The 24,563-nt window shown below is 45.8% G+C and overlaps 1 protein-coding gene across 2 annotated transcripts in view; it reads right to left on the bottom strand.

Moving 5' to 3' along the window:
* Positions 1-22,908, bottom strand: part of PDIA5 (protein disulfide isomerase family A member 5) — a 130,403-nt gene extending 107,495 nt beyond the window's left edge. For both annotated transcript variants that reach the window (XM_030579850.1, XM_030579851.1), the window contains exons 1-2: positions 22,807-22,908; positions 1,290-1,416 (exon numbers count right to left, since the gene is read on the bottom strand). In XM_030579850.1, the coding sequence (XP_030435710.1) occupies positions 1,290-1,416; positions 22,807-22,830 (151 nt within the window). In that variant the 5' untranslated portion in view covers positions 22,831-22,908. The remainder of the gene's footprint in view (positions 1-1,289; positions 1,417-22,806) is intronic.
* Positions 22,909-24,563: the final 1,655 nt, after the last annotated feature.

The raw sequence follows: 24,563 nt of genomic DNA on the forward strand, positions 1-24,563 counted from the left end.
GATGAGGGAGACAGGGGAGCAACACAAGAGGCCCACTGTTATGGTAATTAAGACAAGAGGCAACCATAGAAAATCCAAAGGTGTTAGCAACAGAAATGGCTGGATTTAGGTATTCTAAACATTCATTCATTCTGCCTTACAATGCAGCACCCTGAGGTTGGTACTTAAATATTATGGCGACAGGCACATTAGAAATACCCGTGTCTGATAGACAGGCTGTGATTGTCACAGAAGTCACAGATTCCATGACTTTCCATGACCTCTGCAGCAGCCAATGTGACCACTGCTGGGCCACCCTCGGGCCACAGCGCCCTTCCCCCACCAGAAGGAGTTTGGGTGCGGGAGGGGGCTCAGGGCTGAGGCAGGGTGTTAGGCTTGGACTGTAGGAGGGGGTGAGGGCTCTGGGTGGTGCGTACCTCGGGGGGGGGGGGGGCTCCCCAGAAGTGGCAACATGTCCCTCCCTCAGCTCCTAGACAGAGGCGTGGCCAGGCAGCTCTCTGTGCTGCCTCCACCTGCAGGCACTTCCCCCACATCTCCTACTGGCCACAGTTCTCAGCCAACGGGAGCTGTGCAGCAGGCTCTCGGTGCAGGGGCAGGATGTGGAGCCCCTCTGGTAGCACCTCCGAGTCCACCTATGTAGGGGCTGCAGGGACATGCCGGCTGCTTCCAGGAGCCATGTGGAGCCTGCCAGCCCTGTGAGCCCCCCACCCCTTCCCCCAGCAGCAGCAGGGGTCTCAGACCATGCACCACTCCCCACCACCCCCAGAGCACCTGTGCCACCTCCGGGCTGCTCCCTGCCCCAGAGCACCCAAGTTTCAGTCAGGTGTATAGTACAAGTCATGGACATGTCATGGGCCATGAATTTTTGTTTACTGCCCATGACCTGTCCATGACTTTTACTAAAAATACCTGTGACTAAAACAGCCTTACTGATAGATATTGTAGCGACCATTTTTGCAAATTGGTAAACAAAGCCATAGAGAAATGAAGTGTCCTATCCAAGGTCACAGAGGGAGTAAGCAACAGAGCTGGGAACAGAACCCAGGAGTCCTGATTCCCAGGCCTTTGCTCTAACCACTAAACTACAACTGTGCATTACTGTTATTAAATATTGAGCACCAAGAGCTTGCTCATCACTGTACAGGAAAAGATGACAACACTGGCCAACATTTTTTAAAAAGAGGCCTAAACATGAGGAGTCTGTATTTAGGCACCTAAATAAGTACCCAGGGGCTCACAATCTAGTTTATCAGACACAAAGAACAGTCAAATGCAAAAGGAGAACTCACCAGATTTGGAATAGAGCACTAATACGTTATTCCGTGTCCTGAGGAGCTTCTTGAAATCCTTGTGGTCACTAATTTTTTCTATGAGTGGAGACACCTTCACCGAAAACAGACATGCTGGCAGGACTGCCTAAGGATGCAGGAAGTTAGAAATGTAAGTGACAACTTCCCTGCTTGCATGAAAAACAAATGCAGAAAGGCACTTCCAAAACCAACCACTTTTCTGGCATTTCAAACTGTCCGACCTCAGATAACTTAGTGCTTTAATCGAAGTTGCACAACAATTTGGTAAACAAAAAGCAACAACAACAAAAACCCCATTCAATCTGTCATAAACAGATAGTAGGGGTTAATAGAACAGAAGTACTTCATGTCTCTTTTGCCTGTAAAGGGTTAACAAGATCAGTAAGCCTGGCTGTCACCTGACCAGAGGACCAATCAGGGGACAGGATACTTTCAAATCTTGAGGGAGGGAAGTTTTTGTGTGTGCTTTTGGTTGTTGTTCACTCTGGGGGCTCAGAGGGACCAGATGTGCAACCAGGTTTCTCTCCAATCTCCCTGATACAGGTTCTTATAAATTCAAAATAGTGAGTACTAGGTGATAAGGCGAGTTAGGCTTATGTTTGTTTTCTTTATTTGCAAATGTGTATTTGGCTGGGAGGAGTTCAAATTTTTATTTTGCTGAAAGGATTTTAAATTTGAACTTGTATACTTAGGCTGGGAGGGTGTTCCCAGTGTCTATAGCTGAAAGACCCTGTACCTATTCCATTTTAAATTTACAAAGATAATTTTTACTGTTTTTTCTTTCTTTAATTAAAAGCTTTTCTTGTTTAAGAACCTGATTGTTTTTTTTATTCTTGTGTGAGATCCCAGGGGACGGGGTCTGGATTCACCAGGGAATTGGGGGAGAGAAAGGAGGGAAGGAGGAGAGAGAGGTTATTTTCACTCTGTGTTAGGATTACTGTCTCTCTCAGGGAGAATCTGGGAGGGGAAGAGAGAAGGAGGGAGGAAGGTGAATTTTCCTCTCTGTTTTAAGATTCAAGGAGTTTGAATCACAGTGATCTTCCAGGGTAACCCAGGGAGGGGAAGCCTGGGAGAGGCAACGGTGAGGGAAAGGGTTTACTTTCCTTGTGTTAAGATCCAGAGGGACTGGGTCTTGGGGGTCCCCGGGCAAGGTTTTGGGGGGACCAGAGTGTGCCAGGCACTGGAATTCCTGGTTGGTGTCAGCGCTACAGGTCCTAAGCTGGTAATTGAGCTTAGAGGAATTCATGCTGGTACCTCACCTTTTGGACGCTAAGGTTCAGAGTGAGGAATTATACCATGACACAATCAAAATTGGAACCATGTAATGTTAAGCATTTCCACACAGAAATTTCTAACTGGCAAGTATTGGATAAATATTTCCCACCACCACCAAGACAGTTATTTAAGAGGTGTGCAAGTATACCCATTAAAATCTGCTCCTCAAGTAACCTAATTCTTATTTTATTTATCCTCTGTAATAATAAATAATAATACAGCACTTATAAAGCATTCTTGCCCGTAGATCCCCAAATGTTTTTCAAAGGGGACAAATATTGTCTCTTTTTTTTTTTTTTACAAGTAGGGAAAGTGAGGTTAAGGGACTTGCCCAAGGTGACAGAGTCAGTGATAGAGCCAAGAGTAGAATCCAAGGGTGAAATCATGCCCCTATTGTAATCAATGGCAAAAATCTCACTGACTTCACAGGGGCCAAGATTTCACCCTACATCTCCCAACTCACTCCCCACATCTCCCAGTCCAGTCTCTTAGAGAGCCTCCTGAACTGAGAGTCAGGAGATTTGCTCTCACACATCCTCTGTGACCCTGGACCAACCACTTCATCTCGCTGCCTCTCCGGGTATGGTTGGCCCATGCCAGCTGTCTCAGGCTCATGGGGCTTAGGCTAAGGGGCTGCTTAATAATGGCATAGACCAGAGGTGGTCAACCTGTGGCTCCGGAGTCACATGCAGCTCTTCAGAAGTTAATATGCAGCTCCTTGTAGAGGCACCAACTCTGGGGCTGGAGCTACAGATGCCAACTTTCCAATGTGCTGGGGGGTGCTCACTGCTCAACCCCTGGCTTTGCCACAGTCCCTGCCCCCACTCCACCCCTTCCTGCCCCCTACCCTGAGCCTGCTGTGCCCTCGCTCCTCTCCCCTTCCCCCCAGAGCCTCCTGAACACCACGAAACAACTTATCAGGAGGTGTGGGAAGGGTGGGAGGGGTGCTGATCGGCAGGGTTCCTGGTGGGTGGGAGGCACTGGGAGCGGGGGCTGCTGACATATTACTGTGGCTCTTTGGCAAAGTATACTGGTAAATTCTGGCTCCTTCTCAGGCTCAGATTGGCCACCCCTGGCATAGACATTCAGGCTGAGGATGGAGCTGGGAGGGTCCCAGAGCTTGGGCTGCAGCCGGAGCCTGGAAGTCTACACCACAAGTAAGCAGATCCTTAGCTCAAGCCCCTCGAGCCCAAGTCAATTGGCATAGGCCAGCTGCAGGTTTTTAATTGCAATGTAGACGTACCCTCTGTTCCTCCATCAGTACAATGGAGATAATATTTTTGTCACATCTTTTGACTTTTCAGCCTCTTAGCCTATGTATGTAAAAAGCCTAGCACAACAGGGCCATCGCCTCAGTTGGGGCCTCTACTACTTGCTTGCATTACTGTAGCCTCCAGTAATAATCATCCTAACTATTGGACCATTTTGCCTCACTTCTGCACTCTAATCATAATCCATTCATACTAATCAGAAGATTATAGGAAGTCTCACTGGAAAAATTCTCTAGTTTACTTTCACCTTACAGGAAAACCTTAATACTCAATTGCTTAGCTAAAAGCTTTATTTGCCTAAGACAAATAAGAGGTTCAGCATTTCCCTAATTACAGTACTAATAGTTAAGTGTCTCATTCCAAGAGAGCTGTAAAACATGCGTCCAGAGTGCGTATGAAAAAGGAAGAGCCAGTTCTTGTTGCATCCTGTCTGCTACAGACCTGTGTTCAAAAGCAAGGGTATGTCTACATCTACAATTTTGCAGCGCTGGTTGTTACAGCTGTATTAGTACAGCTGTATAGGGCCAGCGCTGCAGAGTGGCCACACTTACAGCAACCAGCGCTGCAAGTGGTGTTAGATGTGGCCACACTGCAGCGCTGTTGGGAGGCTTCAAGGGGGGTTCGGGGAACGCGAGAGCAAACCGGGGAAGGAGACCAGCTTCGCCGCGGTTTGCTCTCGCGTTCCCCGAACCCCCCTGCAAACCGCAGGGAAGGAGACCTGCTTGCACGGGGGTTCGGGGAACGCGAGAGCAAACCGGGGAAGGAGACCTGCTTGATTACCAGAGGCTTCCTCAGGTATGCTGGGATACCTGCTTATTCCACGGAGGTCAAGAAAAGCACTGGTAAGTGTCTACACTTGATTACCAGCGCTGGATCACCAGCGCTGGATCCTCTACACCCGAGACAAAACGGGAGTACGGCCAGCGCTGCAAACGGAGTTGCAGCGCTGGTGATGCCCTGCAGATGTGTACACCTCCTAAGTTGCAGCGCTGTAACCCCCTCACCAGCCCTGCAACTTTGTGATGTAGACAAGTCCCAAGACACTTAGCCAATCAAAGTCAGAGCTCTCTGCTCCAGGCACTAAATTTGCAATGAAATGCAAAATTATTTACAAACAACGGCTTGTCATCAAGGCCGAAAAACAAAACCCAAAATCCATAAAAGCAATGTTATTTGGTGACAGACATTTCCAGAGAAAAGATATTTCAAACTCCTGATTGGACAGAGTATTTTCAGGAACCTTTGCAATTGACAGGTTAGATAGAAATTGCTGTAGCCCTGGGAATTAAATCCTGTAATACATTGTTTGGGACCCTAAAGTTACAGAAAACTATACTGACACTTACTCTGTAGTTGTAAAAAGTCATGTACACCTATAAATGAACGAGTTACCCCACTCTACATGTAACCTCCCAACAGAGTATGATTCTTAGGGTACGTCTTCACTACCGGCCGTATCGGCGGGTAGCAATCGATTTCTCGGAGATCGATATATCGCATCTCATCTAGACGCGATATATCGATCCCTCAACGAGCTCCTGTCGACTCCGGAACTCCACCAACGCGAACGGCGGTAGCGGAGTCGACGGGAAGCCGCGGACGTTGATCCCGCGGCGTGAGGACGGTAGATAACTCGATCTAAGATACTTCGACTTCAGCTACGTTATTCACGTAGCTGAAGTTGCGTATCTTAGATCGATCCCCTCCCCTAGTATAGACCAGCCCTAAGTCTCACTCTAGTGGCTAGACGACATATAGAGATTTGTAAGTCCACTCCCACCTCCAAAATAAAACAGGCTTGCTCCGTTAGCTCAAGCAGTAGAGGTTCTTGGAGAGGTCTACAGTTCCATCTCTGGAGTCAGCAGTGATACCAGTATACTGCTTGAGCTAAACGAATACACATTCTAGCTACTAGAGGGGACAGATAACTGCACTGTGTTAAGGGGGTTACACATACTGAAATTCAGCTTCATGAAATTCCATAAGTATCAATGAATGGGATGAATTTAACACATGGACTGAAAAGGGTCCGTTTACACAATCCGTATAATTACTTTTCTTTTAAAAAAAGGGGAGGGGGGAGAATGGGCATGACTGAAGTTCTCACAACTTTATACCAGAACTAGTAACAAGGTTTTCAAAAATCTGTTCACGTTAGGGATTGCCAAATTTGTCTAGCATGCACGAAAGAGAGACTGAAACTAGGCACTTTTTACTTGTCTAGGAAACCAAAAATCAATAAGACTACACTATGGAATCATTGTCTGAGAAAATCTGAGTTTAAAACTCAAAGCCATTTCCAAAATGTCACTAACACCAGGCTGCATCATAAACTGGTAAACTTTATTTAAAAGCACTTGTATAGACTTACTTATAGTTTGGAAGAAAATTTATTATGCCTTTTCCAGACAGAGAAGCTGTGCAGCCATTTCAGTGAATTTTTATGGCAGAGTTATACATTCGTTGAAAACGTGGATTCAGGAAACAATGACTTTAATGACAGCCGTGTACGTGTTGTCACCAACACAGAATTTGTTGTGCTGGTGTAACTGCAGTTCCCTTAAAGGGAAAGCCCCTTGCACTGCACATATCCATTGCTACCTAGCACAATTTGCTCTGCAGTTATCAACGTGTGTTATTCATTCATTCTTCTACCACACTGTGACGATGCGGTTCTGGCGGGACCCCATTGAGAGTGCCAATTCAGGACCAATTGCTCAAACAGGGCAGTCACAGCCCAAGGCTGGGTTTTTTCCACCTCTAAGGCAAACCAAACCAGCCAGACAAAAATGACTTCGGTTTCACCCCACTGGCTAACCACAAGTCACACAAGCAATTTCCTTAGACACTCCAGTCTCCCAGTATCACTACCAGTGCCACCCATCCTGGGGATGAATGGTTATGAAAACCAACACCCCAGTAAAAGAAAAAGGTTCTCTAGAACCCAAAGGATCAAGCCCCAGACCCAGCTCAATATACACATCAGATCTTACCCACAAATCACGCTGTTGCCAATCCTTTAGAATCTAAAATCTAAAGATTTATTCATAAAGGGAAAAAGGTAGAGATGAGAGCTAGAATTGGTTAAATGGAATCAATTACATGCAGTAATGGCAAAGTTCTTAGTTTAGGCTTGTAGCAGTGATGGAGTAAACTGCAGGTTCAAATCAAGCCTCTGGAGAACATCCCCCGCTGGGATGGGTCATCAGTCTCTTGTGTAGAGCTTCAGTTTGTAGCAAAGTCCCTCCAGAGGTAAGAAGCAGGATTGAAGACAAGATGGAGATGAGGCATCAGCCTTATATAGGCTTTTCCAGGTGTAAGAACACTTCTTTGTTCTTACTGTGGAAATTTACAGCAAAATGGAGTCTGGAGTCACATGGGCAAGTCCCTGCATACTTTGCTGAGTTACAAGGCGTATTTGCCTCTTCTCAATGGGTCAGTTGTGCAGCTGATGGTCCTTAATGGGCCATCAAGCAGGCTAAGTAGAGCTAACACCAACTTGTCTGGGGTGTCACCCAGAACTACAGCACCACTTTGAAATATAGACAGTATACAGCCAATACTCATAACTTCAACTACAAAATGATATAGACAGCATAATCATAACCAGTAACCAATAACCTGGTCTTAGACACCTTATATGACCCCCTTTACATAAGATTTGGTGCCACTACAGGACTTTGGTTGCAAACCATGTTCTATATGGTCCCAGTTTACATCAATAACGTCACACACACCAATCATTGTGATCCCCAAGTACCTGTCCATTTTAGGTTATAAATCCACTGGGGCAGGTGCCAGGTACTGCAGCATGCCAAGTACACTGATCGCCCTCACCAAATAAATCATTGTCATCTTCTCAGAATTAAAAGATAAATGTTGCAGCCACAAGAAACCAAGGTTGGATGTGAAAGTACTGAGTTATACATGAATATAGCAATTGCATATCAGTCTAAGCACGGGCGCCAACTTTCCCCGGTGCCAGTGGGTGCTCGTGCCCCCCTGCTCCCAGTCCTGACTCTACCCTTTCCCTGCCCTGCCCCCATACCAACCCCTTCCCCAAAGTCTCCACCCTAACTCCTCCCCCCCTGCCCCTATTGGACTCCTTCCCCAAATCCCTGCCCAGCCTCTTCCCCGAGCCTGCCATGTACTCCCTCCTCTCCCCTCCCTCCCAGCAGTGGGAAACAGCTGTTTCACGCCACAAGCGCTGGGAGCTAGGAGGACAAAGCGGGCATGCGGCACACTCAGGGGAGGAGGCAGAGGTGAAGTGGGGGGGTGGGGAGCTGCCCACCGATTTTTCCCCGTGGGTGCTCCAGCCCCAGAGCACCCACGGAGTCAGCGCCTATGAGTCTAAGGCTGTGCATCAATATTGGTAGGTTACAGCTGGTGTCTGCAAGCTCATCGCTTTGTGATAAAAGTTTGAGGGACACGGCATTTGCAAATTGATAAAAATTCATCAGGGTTGCGTTCTCTGAATCTCTCAAGTTTAAACTAATAAATTGAGACCATCCTTAGACATAAGAAAAAATGTCTAGCGTAGACGAGGCCCCTTAAGATCCCTCACCCTTGCTACCATCAAATCAAGCGGCAACGATGGGACAACTAGTACTAATGCAGACATGGTGCCACCGGCACTGGCCTGGGTTTCAACCATCAGCTCAACGAGCTATGCTCCAAGCATGGTTCAGTGAACACAAGGGTTCAAACACTAGCAGCTGGTCTGGAGATGCACCAGCAGGCAATTAAGAAACAAGGCCGGTGGCTGTCAAGACAGTTTTAGAGAGTCAAGCGCCCAACTCCCACGGAAACTGGTGCAATAAGAACTGGTCACCTATCTCCCTGACGTTCATTTAAAAATTCACAGCAAAGAAGTCTAGTGCGGAGAAGGCTGACTTGCAAATCCACTGCTACCTTATCTGGATACCAAGACGGGATTCAAGGATAGACTGACACCAGACTTTTTGTCCAAGTCTTTGTAGAAGGGGTTACAAGCCAGCCAGCACTGCATTAAATGCTTTAGTCATTGTTCAAATCCAGGACACAGAAGAGGATGAGCTCATATTAAAAAGAAGGGGGCAGGAAAGGTGACAGACTCCCAGCAGCCAGGAAGTCTGATTTTTGTCTGTCTCAGGAAGCACTATACACATGCATGGAGCACTATAAATAAGAAACAAATGAAGCCGACCTGCCATTTGATCAAAGAAACCTAAAACTTCAAAACTATTCATGAAAAGCCCAGCAAGACTGGTAGCTTCATGTGGGAATGGACTTCTGAAATCCTTGAGAGTAGAGGGAACATTAAAGCAGCATGCCTGCTGTTTAAGAAGCGCCTTCTCTCTAAAGATATCAGGAAAGAGTGAGGTCAAGCCAACAATTTTCTAAGATCACAAGCTCTCTGGCCAGGGATTGTGTTTTTGTTCTGTGCTTGTACAGGGCTTAGCAAAAAAGAGTTGGGCTCTTAGGCTCTATGATAATACAAACAACAGTTGTGGCACTGTGCACATCAGCAGTAGGAAAATTTGGTGGAGGCCTTCAAGGAAAGGCACTGTGACATGAAGATGTCTCAAGGCCACCTGCCTTTAGGAGTCTGCGTGGAGAAGAGCCCTGAGGTGGCAGATCTCAGTTCCACTCTGTTTTACCCATGCTAGGGTGACCAGATGTCCTGATTTTATAGGGACAGTCCTGATTTTGGGGACTCTCTCACATAGGCACCTATTACCCGCCATCTTCTGTCCCGATTTTTGACACTTGCTATCTGGTCAACCTAACCCATGCCCTGTCTCCAGGATCTGGATTTATTTCTATAAATACTAGCATTCTACCTAGATTCTTACACTGCCCTCATCATAATAGTATCTGAGCTAGACTCTGTAAAAGGTCCTATAATTGCTTACAGTACTCAGAATAAGATGTGTTTTCCTATTTGAATATACGGACTAATAAGATCATGAGATTCAGCTGCAGGGTTTTACTCTGTTCCTGACCACCATAACAAGATATATATTTAAGGCCTTGGCTACACTGGCGCTTTACAGCGCTGCAACTTTCTCACTCAGGGGTATGAAAAAAAACACATCCCTGAGCGCAGCAAGTTACAGCGCTGTAAAGCGCCAGTATAAACAGTGCCCCAGCGCTGGGAGCGCAGCTCCCAGCACGGCAAGCTAATCCCCATGGGGAGGTGGAATACGTGCAGTGCTGGGAGAGCTCTCCCCCAGCGCTGGCATTGCGACCACACTCGCACCTCAAAGCGCTGACGCGGGAGGGCTTCCAGGGCAGCGCTTAGGAGTTTTGAGTGTAGCCAAGCCCATAGTCTTTCCATTTAGCTTACTCTTTCCTTTTGAGCTTTTCCATTATCTCTAAACACTAGTGATTCCTAATGGTTGTTAGAAGAATCAGCTGTTAAACAGCAAGTTTGTCTCAACCTACTACCCCACTATAATAAGAGCTGTTGCTCAAGTGACAATAGGGTTTTCAGGAATGCCTAAAATCCACTCGCACTGGCCCCGGGGGCAGGTGTGTAATTGTCTGTAAGTCACCTTCAGGGCAAATGAACTTTTGAAGAACTTCTTCGTTATTCCTTATGTTAACTCCAAAGTCATCGGGAGTTTAGAGAGAGGTAAGAGTGTATTCAAGCTCGTATAAGGCTATTAAACTAGTTTTGTAACAACGAAAGATAATGCTATTTAAACAATTCTCAGAATGCTTTTTTCATATTTACACCTGGTTATCCATATAGAGTGTGACTCAAAAAAAGTACCACTATGAGTGGGTGTGTGGTTTAATTTATACAACTAGCCCTACAACAGCTCACGAAAGCACCAGGACATTTCACACAGTTACAATGAACACACAGTAATCTTCAAACTTGGAAGTCCGCTTTTGTGCTGAACAATGCAAATGAACAAGGCACATTTACTACCCAATAGTGGAACACAGCTTTGCTTCATATGGTGTATCAAAGTTAAACAAAAAAAGGACACTGTCAAAGAGTTACCATTGTTAGGAGAAAACTTTCCTAAATGTGTAATGTGGGCCCTGGCTTCCAGTATGAGGCATCTGAAAGTCTATCCATGCATTTGCATACATTTAACTTATGCATTCATAACTAAGACTAAGTTTTAGTCACAGGTATTTTTAGCAAAAGTCATGGACAGGTCACAGGCCGTAAACAAAAATTCACGGCTTGTGACCTATCCATGACCTTATACCAAGAGTGGCTCGAGGGCCACATCGGGATTGCAAAACTGTATGGAGGGCCAAGTAAGGAAGGCTGTGCCTCCCCAAACAGCCTGGCCCCCGCCCCCTGACTGCCTCCCTCAGAACCTCTGACCCATCCAACTTCCCCCCCTCGCTCCTTGTCCCCTGATGCCCCCTCCTGGGGCTCCCCCACACCTAAAAGCCCCACCGGAACCCCAACTCCCTGCTCCCTGTCCCAATTTCCCCGACTCCTATCCCCACACTCGAACCCTGACAGGCCCCCTAGGACTCCCAACCCCTATTCAACCGCCCTCTCCTCCTTGTCCCAATCGCCCCCCCCCCCCCAAATCTCCATCCCATCCAACCACTCTCTGTCCCCTGATTGCCTCTCAGGACCCCCTGCCCCTTATCCAACCCCCACCCCGCTCCCTTACCATGCTGCTCAGAGCAGCAGGAGCTCACAGCCCCGCCACCCAGAGCGTTGACAGCACCGCGAGCTGAGGCTGCGGGGGTGGGGGGACAGCAGGGGAGGGGCCGGGAGCTAGCCTCCCCAGACGGGAGCTCAAGGGCAGGGCAGGACGGTCCTGCAGGCTGGATGTGGCCCGCGAGCTGTAGTTTGCCCACCTCTGTTTTATACTATATAACACTGACTAAATCAGGCGGGAGCCGGGGGGGGAGGGGGGAAGGGTGCAGCCTGGTAGGAACCACGGATGCTGGGGGTGGCAACAGTGCACTAACCAGAACCCCCACATGAGCTGGGGGCGCAAATGGTGGCGGGCGGCCCAGGACCCCTGCTGGTTCTTTGGTGGGTGCGGGGCAGTTGGTTGGGCTGGCAGATTGCCTACCTGGCTCTACACCTCCTCAGAAGCAGCGACATCCCCCTCCCGCAGCTCCTGGAATAGCCAGGCAGCTCTGCACTCTGCCTCCACCCCAAGCACCGGCTCTGCAGCTCCCATTGGCCGGGAAACGCAGCCAACGGAAGCTGCGGGGACAGTGCCTGCAGGCAGAGGCAGCACACACAGCTGCCTGGCCACACCTGCATCTAGGAGCTGAGGGATGTCGCCAAACTGGGGACTTTCCCCTCAACCCCTAGGTAAGCACCACTCAGAGCCCTCACCCCCTCCCGCACCCCATCCCTGAGCCCTGTCCTCCACCCAATCTCCTGCTGCTGCTGGGGGCAGGGCAGTGGCCCAAGGCTGCCCCAGCAATGGCCGGCGCAGCTGACCCTCAGGCGGCCCTGAAGCCAACCACACCGGCCGCTGCAGACATCATGGAGATCCCAGAAAGTCACGAAATCTGTGACTTCCATGACCTCTGTCATGACCAGCCTTAGTCATAATCAAACATATCTATGTGACTTCGGTATTTGCACAGGCACACAGCCAAAATGGCAGCTAACTGGCCAAGTGTATGTACAAATATTTGATTTCTATGTGCACAATTGGTATTTGCATGCATAAAACAGGTGTGTGCTACTGCACATACCTACCTTTGAAAGTCTCACTAATGGCAATGTGTATTTTTTGGGACCATGAAAGTAATTTGGGTTCTAATACAAGTACCAGGAGGTCCTAGCATCCTGCCATGAAATCATGGTCTTCCTGTATGTAATGACTTCACCAGACTCCCCTAACTCAACTGACGACGACACCAACTCTCCTGCAACTCGTCTTTGAAAGGGACTCCCCACCTTAGCACAGTCACCATCTCAAGTGTCCTCATTTTGGCACAGTAGCATTTAGTCACTGTTAATAAGAATATTAAGTCATCCTGTGTGTATGAAATAGACCTTGCCTGACAAAAAATCCATTTTACAGGATTCTCCTGATCAGCATTTAGAAGGTCATCAAGACTGCCTTGAAATTCCACAACAGTTATGGAGATTATAGACTTTAAATAAGTTTTTATTTCTTTATAAGAGGAGCAACACAAATTCCAGGCAGGACAACCCAAAAAAGGTCTTTCACTTGCCAGGGTGAGATGGGAAAGAGCAGGCAATCCTTATGGCCAGACTGGCTTTGCCCATCCTTTTCCTACCAATTCCTATAGCAAATCCTGTGGCAGTGCTTTATGCTGTATTTGCAACTTTCTTTCAAAGTTAGTTCTCTTGGATGTTCCACTACTTTCAAATAGTCACATACTGCCAAAACTGAAAAGGATTTTCCCCGTCTAGACAAATTGAAATATTCACCCATGACTACTGTTTTCCCTCCTCTAATACACATTTTTAATTATTTTTTTTAAATGCAATTGCTAACACATTTGAAATAAGCTGTGCCAGGTACATGTATGAAGGCATGATAACCATGAATCAGAGACATCTTTTATAACAGGATTTAACAGAAACCACAGCATGGTGAAAGCTACTGTAACATATACTATAACATAAACATACAACATATACAGGTCATCTCCATTATCACTTCAAAAGTTTTTTTTCCTCCTGCTGATGACAGCTCATCTCAATTGATTGGCCTCTTACAGTTGGTATGGCTACTTCCACCTTTTCATGTCCTCAGTATGTATAAATATCTTCTTGCTGTATGTTCCAGTCTATGCATCCGATGAAGTGGGCGGTAGCCCATGAAAGCTTATGCTCAGATAAATCTGTTCGTCTCTAAGGTGCCACAAGTACTCCTGTTCTTTTTGTGCATACAGACTAACATGGCTGCTACTCTGAAACCTGTATATTGTATTATTATACGTTTTATAATAATCACCAAAAGCTAAAGGGTGAACTCATATACGAAGGATTCACAAAAACATCTAAAATTAATTTTCCTGGTGTTTTGTGTTTTTTTTTTCAAATCTCTGATATCCAAACAACTTATGTAGACCTACTCCAAAGTGACTAGTGATTTTAGGTGTTCAATGAGAAACACCTCAAAGAGGGCTGATTTTCAGATAGCAGGCAGGCAGCACTATCTGAACACTAGGTCCCTTTAGATGGTTTCATGTTGGACATGTCAAAACTTGCGTCACCCACATTAAATAGTCACTCTGGAAAATGTAGACCCCTTTGTTTGAGAGAGAAAAAATGTTAATAGGCTTATCATCTTCCTAGCTCCTCGTGTAAACTGCTTTTGACTTTGTGCAATAATTGCTTTCTTTCCACCCACACACCTTTTCATTACCACTGTCTACATTCAGGATGGTGCTGCCTTGATCACTGAGCCATTTGTAACATGTCTTGTGAGACAGAAAGTGGTAAGTCAGACAGTCCCCCATTTTTGTTTATAACGATAAAGAAAACTAACCCCAGGCCCAAAAGCCGGGTCTTGATCAAGCTAATAATTACATCAAGGCCATAGGCCTCAATCGTACTAACATATAGAAAAGTAAGGAAAATAATCAGTTACTAACTCACCTGAGGCTCACTCTCTGATTTTAATATACACTATCATAACACTATTAAATGGCGCTAACACTACAATAACAACCAAATGCTATCTGATCAACTCAACACGGTGGTGGTCATTTTCCACGACAATAATTAATATCTAAAATAGAGGAAGAAACATTTTAGTCAAATCAGATCAGAAACAATGGGGTTCCCCTCTGTTACAAGAAGGTATTTAGAATTTTGGACCAAAGAAAGAATAACATTTTGGCCTCAGATTTTAGTAGTCATAAGTAAATCTCCAGCTTATTAATGTACAAAATAAAAATATAAACAGCATCTACAGTACCCATCAGACCAGTAACATGACCTTTTCTTAACCACTGTGGTACTGACAATGCATATTAAAAAAGGGAAGTCTCAACTAATGTAGAGTTAGGATTGCAAATCCCATCTGACTTTTCCACTTATGTTCATTTTTCTTGAGAGAAAAATGGCCCTTTCCTGATCCAAATTATGAAGAGAATCATTAATCCTTACCTCTAGCCTTTTAAGGAACAACACACAGCCAAAAAGCACTGATGCATTTTCAGTAACAATCCATAGTAACTAAAAAGACAAACGTCATTTCTTCCTTCCTCCAACAGAAGAGGTGACACAGGGATAACATCATGGTATTTATGTTCTACCCTAAAGTCAGGGCACATCTACACTGCAATCAGAGGTGTAACTGCAGCACCGGTTACCATTCTCATGCTAACTCAGGGCTTCTCTACATCACAAAGTTGCAGCGCTGGTGAGGGGGTTACAGCGCTGCAACTTAGGAGGTGTACACATCTGCAGGGCATCACCAGCGCTGCAACTCCCTGTTTGCAGTGCTGGCCGTACTCCCGTTTTGTCTCAGGTGTAGAGGATCCAGCGCTGGTGATCCAGCGCTGGTAATCAAGTGTAGACACTTACCAGCGCTTTTCTTGACCTCCGTGCAATAAGCAGGTATCCCAGCATACCTGAGGAAGCCTCTCTGGTAATCAAGTAGGTCTCCTTCCCCGGTTTGCTCTCGCATTCCCCGAACCCCCGTACAAGCAGGTCTCCTTCCCTGCGGTTTGCTCTCGCGTTCCCCGAACCCCCGAGCAAGCAGGTCTCCTTCCCTGCGGTTTGCAGGGAGGTTCGGGGAACGCGAGAGCAAACCACGGGGAAGCTGGTCTCCTTCCCCGGTTTGCTCTCGCGTTCCCCGAACCCCCCTTGAAGCCGCCCAACAGCGCTGCAGTGTGGCCACATCTAACACCACTTGCAGCGCTGGTTGCTGTAAGTGTGGCCACTCTGCAGCGCTGGCCCTCTACAGCTGTACTAATACAGCTGTAACAACCAGCGCTGCAAAATTGTAGATGTAGACATACCCTCAGCTAAAAATAGCAGTGAAGATACAGCAGTGCAGGTTTTAGGGTAGGCCGTACAAGGCTGCCAGGGACCCTGAGTACGTATTGCATGGCTAGCCCATGCCACTGTGTTTTTACTGCTAGAAATTAGGTATCCTACCCATGCTGCAATCACATCTCAAACTGCAGTGTAGACATACCCTTAAAATAAGGAACACTATAAACAATGTATGGTAACATGGTATTTGCATAATTCACATTCTAAGTCAAGAGGATAGTGAAAAATACCATGGTGATGTCGAAATTTGACTAGTGTCTATTGTTCTGCACATTACTTAAACTACAGGCATAATATATCGTTTGTTCTAACAGTTGTTTAAAGCTCTGTGTAACCCATTAATTATACTGCATATCACTGGTTTTAAAATGCTTAGTGAAGGAATACCTGCACAACTATTTACTAATTAACACATGATTGTAATACGGTCAATTACCAATGCTGACAAAGAATTTTCTCCTTGTTATGAATGTAAAGTCAATTTCTCACCAAGTCCAGCATTAGTGCAACATATTATTTTATTGACATTCTCTTGAATATTTGTCCCAGATATCAATTCATGAATAAACACATTTGTGTAATTTTTAAAATTACGGGCATGAGAAAAAGAGCGTGTGCCATATTATCCATTGCTAGACAGTAGTTTTGAGAAAGTGTAAAGAGATACAGTATCATTTATTCGATATGTGAGACCAAAGAAAGAAATCATCCCTCCCAATCCCATTAGTGAAGTGTGAACTCTAATAATACTTAGCACTTACGAAGTGCTTTACATTGTCAAAGCATTGAACAAACATTACCTACTCAATCCCCATAAGACCCCTGCCATGCTGATAAGGAATATTGTCTTAATTTAATAGCAGGAGTAACATTCAAAGAGGGGTTAAGTGATTTGACTACAGCCAGACAGAGGCAGTGTCAGAGCCATGATGAGAACTCACAAATACGTAGATCTTGGGGGCATGATCACACTATGCCGCATCTTTACGTAAAAGAAATCTCTCACCGATCCAGAACAGGTATTAAAGTCATATTAACACAACCAAAGATAGCACATTGCACTAAAGCTGCCAAAATTGAGATTAGCTCTGTCATCTTTGTTTCGCAGGTGCACATATTGCACTCTCTCTCCATTCACACTACCAGTTCTGCTCCCATGAGCTACCAGGACATTGAAATTTACAGCTCCATGCTAGTTTCAGTGGCCTGCTGTGTCATAATATTGCATCTGACCGCCAGAGTCCTTACAAGGCTAGCCCTACCCCAAAAATGCATAAGCAAAAAAACAAAAATCTCGCAACTGAGGCCATGGCTACACTTACAGTTCTGCAGCGCTGGTAGTTACAGCTGTGTTCGTACAGCTGTGTAGGGCCAGCGCTGCAGTGTGGCCACATTTGCAGCATTTGCAGCGCTGTTGGGAGTGATGCATTGTGGGCAGCTATCCCAGCATTCAAGTGGCTGCAACGTGCTTTTCAAAAGAGGGGGGTGGGGTGGAATGTGACAGGGAGCGTGGAGGAGACAGAGGGAATGGATTTTTGGAGTTGACACTGTTCTCAGCTCCCTGCCTTGCAAGTTCTAAGGACTGGAAGACACACAGTGCCTACCTTCAATCATTTTAAAAGTTCTGACCCCTTCGCCCACCCCTCTCTCATTCACTAAATGCAAATTATGTACTCCTAAATAGCCATCAGACCAGATAAGCATCTGCTCAACATGGACTTCCCCCTCCCCCTCTGCCGTGTGAGCATGCTGTTTCTCTCTTCAAGCAAACAGCTGTGAATATTCCACAGTAATTCCCCTGCCTGCCTCCGCTCGCTCAGCGAACAGGAGCTGTGTTTGTTTTTTAAATAAGCAGTTTGGCTGAATTCCGAGCTCTCCCTTTCTTCCGGTTTGTTGTGGACAGGAATTCTGGGATACCTCCTTATACCCTGGAGGTCAATAAAAGCGCTGGTGGGGTCCACACTTGCTGACCAGCACTGGATCACCAGCGCTGGAATCGCTACACCCGAGGCTCGACCGGGTGTACAGCCAGCGCTGCAACCAGGGAGTTGCAGCGCTGGCCGTGCTTTGCAAGTGTGGCCACATCCTAAGTTGCAGCGCTGTAACCCCCTCACCAGCGCTGCAACTCTCTAGTGTAGCCATGGCCTGAAAATAATAGCTCATATGCTGAGTTCTTCATCCATAGCCCACAAACCACTTTATAAAAGGAGCTCAATATCATTACACCCCATTTTACAGCTGGGGAAAATGAGTCACGGAGTTGCTCAAGGCCACACAACTGGCCAGCGGCAGCGCCAGGAAAGAAAGGGTCTCCCAAGTCCCAGTGTAGTCCTCCAATCACAAGACATTCGTTAATTACCCCAACTCAATCACTTGCTTTTACTTCTTCACAAACATCATCTAAAGGTCATATATGTAAACCAGAAGCTCCTCTGGTCACGACTTTGTAAAGTTGAGCACTCACTTTTGACACTACAGGTGAAAACCTGGCTTCACTGAAGTCAGGGGGAGTTTTCCCATTGACTTAAATGGAAACAGAATCTCACTCTATACAAGTATCATCAAGCGTACGCCTGTGAACCAAAACCAATTCAAGGGTCAAGGTTTGGTTCTGGATGGCTAGCTGAGATTTTACCCAGGGGATAGCTTCTTGAAAAACATTTTGAGGAGGGGTAGGGACAAAATGGACACATGCACATATCTGTATTTATGAGGGAGCCTAAAGTGGAGGACTTTGCAGTCCGCAGTGTCCCTCTGACACACACAAGAGTACTTGCCACACCAACTCAGACACTATGGTCTACTCTAATAGGCTCAGAAATGGTCTGGGAACCAGGAGCTCCTGAATTCTAATCCTGACCCTGTCACCTATTTGTAGAACGTTTTCAGGAATGTCAAACTGTCTGAGCTCAGTTTCCCTATTAGTAAAATCGTGCCAACAGCATCCAGTCACCTACCTCTGAGGGATGTTGTGAGGGTCAGTCAACGTTTGAAAAGTACTCCAGAGATGTGGAATGCTGTAGAAGCGGTAATTATCCTGCCTCTGGCAATGGTCTACACCTTATACACCACAAGAAGGGGCACATTCCACCTTATCAGTTGTACAATATTGTGCACTGAAGGAAGATGTCTTCCTGTCTCCTATAACCACCAGTTTTTGCCCCGAGATATACAATTTAATCAACCATTTGATATACTGAAAAGGGAAGTATCTTTAAAAGGCATACCACAACACTATGTGGTTGCACATATCTTGATGATCATATTACTTGGACATCCGTAAGGAAGACTTTACAAATAACACAGATTATTGCAGTAACTTTCCTGATATAATTCATTCCATTAAGAATAATCATTCGCTTTTTAGTGCTTTTCTTTAGAGGCTCACAAAGTGCTTTACAACCCATCTCCATTTTACAGATGGTAAACCTAAGCCAGAAAGAGGTTAAAATCTAGATTTTCAAAAGCAGCCTCTAATCTGGGGCACTTAACTCAGATTTTTAGAAGTGCTGAGCACCCTGCAATGCCAGCTGACATCAAAAAGAGAGCTGCAGGTGCTCAGCACTTCTGGGAAAATCTCAGAAGTCCACACCCCAAAGTTGAGGTTACTTACAAAAATCATGACCTTCATTACCAGTCCAAGGTAACAGAGTAAGTCAGGGCTGGAAATAGTCTCCTCATGCCTTATCCTCTGCTCTAACTACTAGTTAACACTATCTTCACTAAAATCAAGACTAAGACCCTGATCCTACAAAATCTCATGCATACGTTTAACTTTATGGTAAATTAGCGAGTACACAAAGTTAATCACAGACCTTGCTGTATCAAGACCATAGGCTAATTTTTCTTTTTTTTATCTTGAAGTAAAATTTCAAGAAGACAAACACCTTCACGTTCAAGACAACGAAAATTGGAAGAAAGAATTTAAATTACTTGTACACACTGATGGGAAAAGCATCAGTACAATCAACAGCTCAATTAAGACATCTGTTCAGTGTGCAGCAGCAAAGAGCAAATACAGCGTTGGGGTACATTAAGGAGAGTGAGAATAATGTGGATAAATTATAATGGCACTATGTAATTTCACTTAGAATACCACATTCACTTTTGCTCATCTTATCTCAAAAAGGACATGACTGTAATGAAAAAAGATCCAGCGAAAGGCAACAAGAATTTTAGAGTCAGAGAGTTCTATACAAAGAGATTTCAAAGATTTAAGATTATTTCATCTGGAAAAGAGAAGAGGAATTATGACAGCTGGCTATATATAGAAAGGGAACCGGCATAATGATCTCCAATCTGATAAGAAAAAAGAGGAAATAGATATGAGAATTTTTATTTATTTTTAAAGACCCAGGATCAAACTCATCACTGGTGTAACTCCATTGGCATAATCTTGGTCCAAACTGTATAATCAACCTGGGACTTTCACTGCCACAGCTATTATTGAGACAAACGCTTCACATACTAAAGAGGAGCCTGATACAAAACCTTGAAGACATCTTCAAATTTTAGGAAGAGTTTGGCTCCACAGTTCAGCTTCACTTCAATTAGATGCTTACTCAGCTACAAATGCTAGTGACCTCTGTTTCAGGTACATGCAACCAGCTGTGCAGAAAGTGTTAGTTCTTTTCCGTCATTCTTTGAACCAACAGATATCTAGGCCACTGTCAGAAACAAGAGATTAGTTTAGATGGGCCAACAGTTCTGTCCTAGAACAGCAACTCCAACATTATGTTTTAATTTCCAATGCAGTGGGGGCAATCCCCACATCATAAAAATTCTAGCAATTCTGCCACTTGCTTCATACAGTTGTATTTCTGCCATGTATTTTGGATTGTGTGTGCATGAGAAAATAAACACAGTTTATCATTAATTATTAACATTTTTTTTAAAGAGAAGGGAAATAAATACATTTCCACTAAATCAGTTCAATAAAAGAGTGAATGCAAGTATTCATGCTGACTAATCTTTTTACATATTTATACTAAACTTCCAAAGGATCAGTTTTAAAAGCATCTTTCTGCAGGCCTATGAGTCTAAGGTACAAAACAGCATTATTCTGCTATTCTCTTCCATATAATTTAAATGTAATGTGCCTAGAAATTCCTGGATGTGCTGTCATACAATTTTTCACTCAGTGCCCAATTAAAGTTTAAGATTTCCACATTGTTTTGGATATCTGTAATCTGGGTACACACATACAAATGTGCCATGGAAAAAGCTATAGAAAGTAACTATATAGACATCTTTAATAAATCCATTTTCAGTGGTAATGTTTATTTTTATAGAAATTTATGATTTAAGAGGCAACATCACTAAATCAGATCTCCTTAAAAGGAATTTCAACAGAACAAGCCACACTTCATCATGCAGGAACATTTGTTTCTAATTAGTTACTATGTGAACTGATGAACCGAAAAAAATAAATGAATCTAATATGTAATATTGATCACAGAAATATTCCCTTCACCATTAATAATAGCGTCTCTCATAAGTTATAAAGAAATACGTATAGATCATTTCATTGGCAGAATGGAAATGTTTTTAGAAGCTGGGGAGAGTACAGTAGGTGATGAAAAAAATAGGTGAAAGGAAACAAAATAAAAGAAGAAAATCACTCAGTTTTGAAAATAAAACCCCAAAAGGAAAAATGTTCACCTCTGCAACTAGCAAAGTCAGAGGGGCCAAGTACCCCCAGAACAAAGCCATGTGTGACACAAAATGTCAAAGCTAATTGCCTCAGGGTCAGCAGTCTCCTCAGGGGAATTTTTTCTACATGGAATTCCCTACAGTGTTGCAATATTTACATATTCTCTAGTTATTTTACAGTTCTATGACATATACAAACATACTTATAGACTCTAAAGGATATTCTTTCAAAATGCATTTACTTAGCACAAAGTTAAACCCATTTTGCAGCAAGTTTGAAATGCCAATGCCTTCTTCATCTAATAGCACGTTTACTCTGAGTATTGGATGTCCCTGCAGCATTATAGCCCTATGTTATAAAACATTTCAAAGGATCCCCTCAGGACTACACACCTTTAATACCTGAAAGGATCATTAAATATAAATATATTTGTATCGACTGTTCTATAATGATTATATAGTATTACAGGGTGCCAGCCTTAGATGCATCCAATGTGATTTTGCTGCTTTTAAAATATTGCAGTGAGTCCTGTGGCACCTTATAGACTAACAGAGGTATTGGAGCATGAGCTTTCCGACGAAGTGGGTATTTATCCACGAAAGCTCATGCTCCAATACATCTGTTAGTCTATAAGGTACCACAGGACTCTTTGTTGCTTTTACAGATCCAGACTAACACGGGCTACCCCTCTGATACTTGCAATATTTTAGTGTATCCATCCCAAGTACAAAAAGTGCTGCTGATGGAAAAAGGCTTTGATATTTCAAACCTGCTGCAATATATACACGTTTACATTTTACCCAAAGCTTAACCCAATTCTGCCCCTTTTGCAGATGACTTGGAATACCCCAGCCCTTTGCCATCAGCAGCACTTTCTGCACTTGAAGCTGGATGCCCAGAAATATTACACCACCACACAGGATGCATGTCAGAGGGCCACTCTAGAGTGTTATCTAACCCCCCCAGAACAGTCCATACACAACATGCACGTAGGAAATCGGAAAGGGGCCATCGGGGGAGGCGAAGGGGCCATGCATGTGTCTGTGTTTTGCAGGAGGCTTGCAACGCCAGCGTCCGCACCTTGGCGGCGGGTGACTGCCAGCCCAGCCACAGGGCAGCGGCTGCCCCAGAAGGAGCCGCTCGGGACTCGCCCGCAGCCTCCCGGAGAAGTTCAACTTCAGCGGCGGCTGCCAGAACTGCCCAGGCAACTTGCTGCCGCGGCGGCTCCAGGCAGCCACTGTGACAGCGCGCGCGGCACACGGGGGCCCCGGCTCCCCACTGCGCCCCCCGCCCGCGCCCGCGCCCGCTCCCACGGGGAGCCCCTACCAGGAGCCCGAGCGGCAGCAGCATCCTCCTCCTCCCCGCGGAGCGCTCAGTGCCAGCGCGGTGCCCAGCCAGAGCCGCCCCCCGCTCCCGCGGCTGCCTCCGGCGGCGGCTGCCACGTCTGGCTAAGCATGCGCATTCCGTGGGGAATCCCGCTCTCGGGGAGGGGGCGCGAGGCATGCCGGGGCTTGTAGTTTTGTCCTGGGCGAGGCGCGTGGGGCGGCCGCGGGGCAGATGGGGAAAGAGAAGAGCAGCAGCAGCAGCAGCAGCAACTCCCCTCCCCAGTGCACTTACTTGACACCCAATGCCTGGGTGCTCGGTCTGCAGAAAGCACGTGCCAGTCAGAGGGGCACCGTGCTGCCCCCCAGACCCACTGCAGCAGGGGTGACCCCCAGGACTGCTCAGGTCCCCCACACACTGTCCCCACCCAGGCAGCTCACGCTGGACACCAGGCGTGTTGCCAGTCCTGGGCTATCCCCGGGGGTCTGAGCCCATCTCAGCTGAGGTTTTGCTCAGAGGTGGGACCATGCAGTACGCCAACCCCAAATGATCAAAAGTCATGAGTCAGACACTCCTGCCCGACCTGGTGCAAGAGGTTAGTCCAGACAATTGATCATATTGCGGTGGCTGGTCTGGTTTGATTTTTTAACTCACCCTGCCCACGTGTGTGTGAGACAGAGAATCAGTGCTGCCAAGGCCCCCAAATGGAGCGAGTACGGTGATTTTGCCCTCCATCGCTGGAGTTCTCGGGGGCTGGCTGCCTGATGGCACCAGCCTTCCAGCTTCTCCCCAACATGCTGATTAATTAATTCCACATCATGCCCCTTCCCCCCCCCCCACCCCAAGCTCCACTCCTGCCCAGCAAGTGATTCTGCCACAAATCAATTCTGGCTAAGGTGACCAGATAGCAAGTGTGAAAAATCGGGATAGGGGTAGGGGGTAATAGGAGTCTATATAAGAAAAACACCCTAATTCTGCCCCTCAGCCCCTATATCTGCTAAACTAATGGGAGGGATGGCTGGGGACAGAACTTACCACCAGGCTGTGTGGAGCCCCCTCAGGCAGCACTGCCCAGGGAAAGGAGTTGAGGCATGCACATCTCCAAATGTCTGCACCTCCGCAGCCTTCTCTCAGGTAGGAGAGTACTGGGGAGCTGCAGACATTTAGAGCTGTGCCACATCTCAATTCCTTCCCCTAGGCAGTGCAGCGTGAGGCGGAGCCACTCAGCAATGCATATCCAGAACTCTTATGTAACCCCTTCCCATGCTGACTGGCCCTCTTTTAGGAGGGATAGGCCCCAGTTTTCAGTAACTATGTTGATCCTTTTTCCATTTGGTCTCTATACAAAAAGAAGGCTGGTTTGTTGTTAAGTCACTACACCTATGACTTAGAAGCCTGTGATTTAACAGATCTGGGTTCAGTTCCTGACCCTACCCACAGTCATGAGTGAGTTTAAGCAAAGTATTTAACTTCTCTGTGCCTCAGTTCCCCATCTGTAAAATGGGAATAATAGTACTTTCTCCCAGTCTGTCTCATCTATAAAAATAATAAAGGGCTACTCTTGTCCAGTGTATTTCAATGGTGTATCTTTGTTTTTCTTATCTTTTCAAATGTGCCTATTTACAGCTCTTGGATGTTACCAGGAACATTGTCTCCTGTACCTCAATCCCCTCCCCAAAATTTTTATCTTTATCTATGCAATCCGCCCCACTCCCACCACCACCATATTCTTGATGGCTCTACCCTTGTCATCAGCTCTC

Source organism: Gopherus evgoodei, chromosome 11, assembly GCF_007399415.2.
Source record: "Gopherus evgoodei ecotype Sinaloan lineage chromosome 11, rGopEvg1_v1.p, whole genome shotgun sequence".
In the NCBI taxonomy this organism is placed as follows: Eukaryota; Metazoa; Chordata; order Testudines; family Testudinidae; genus Gopherus; species Gopherus evgoodei.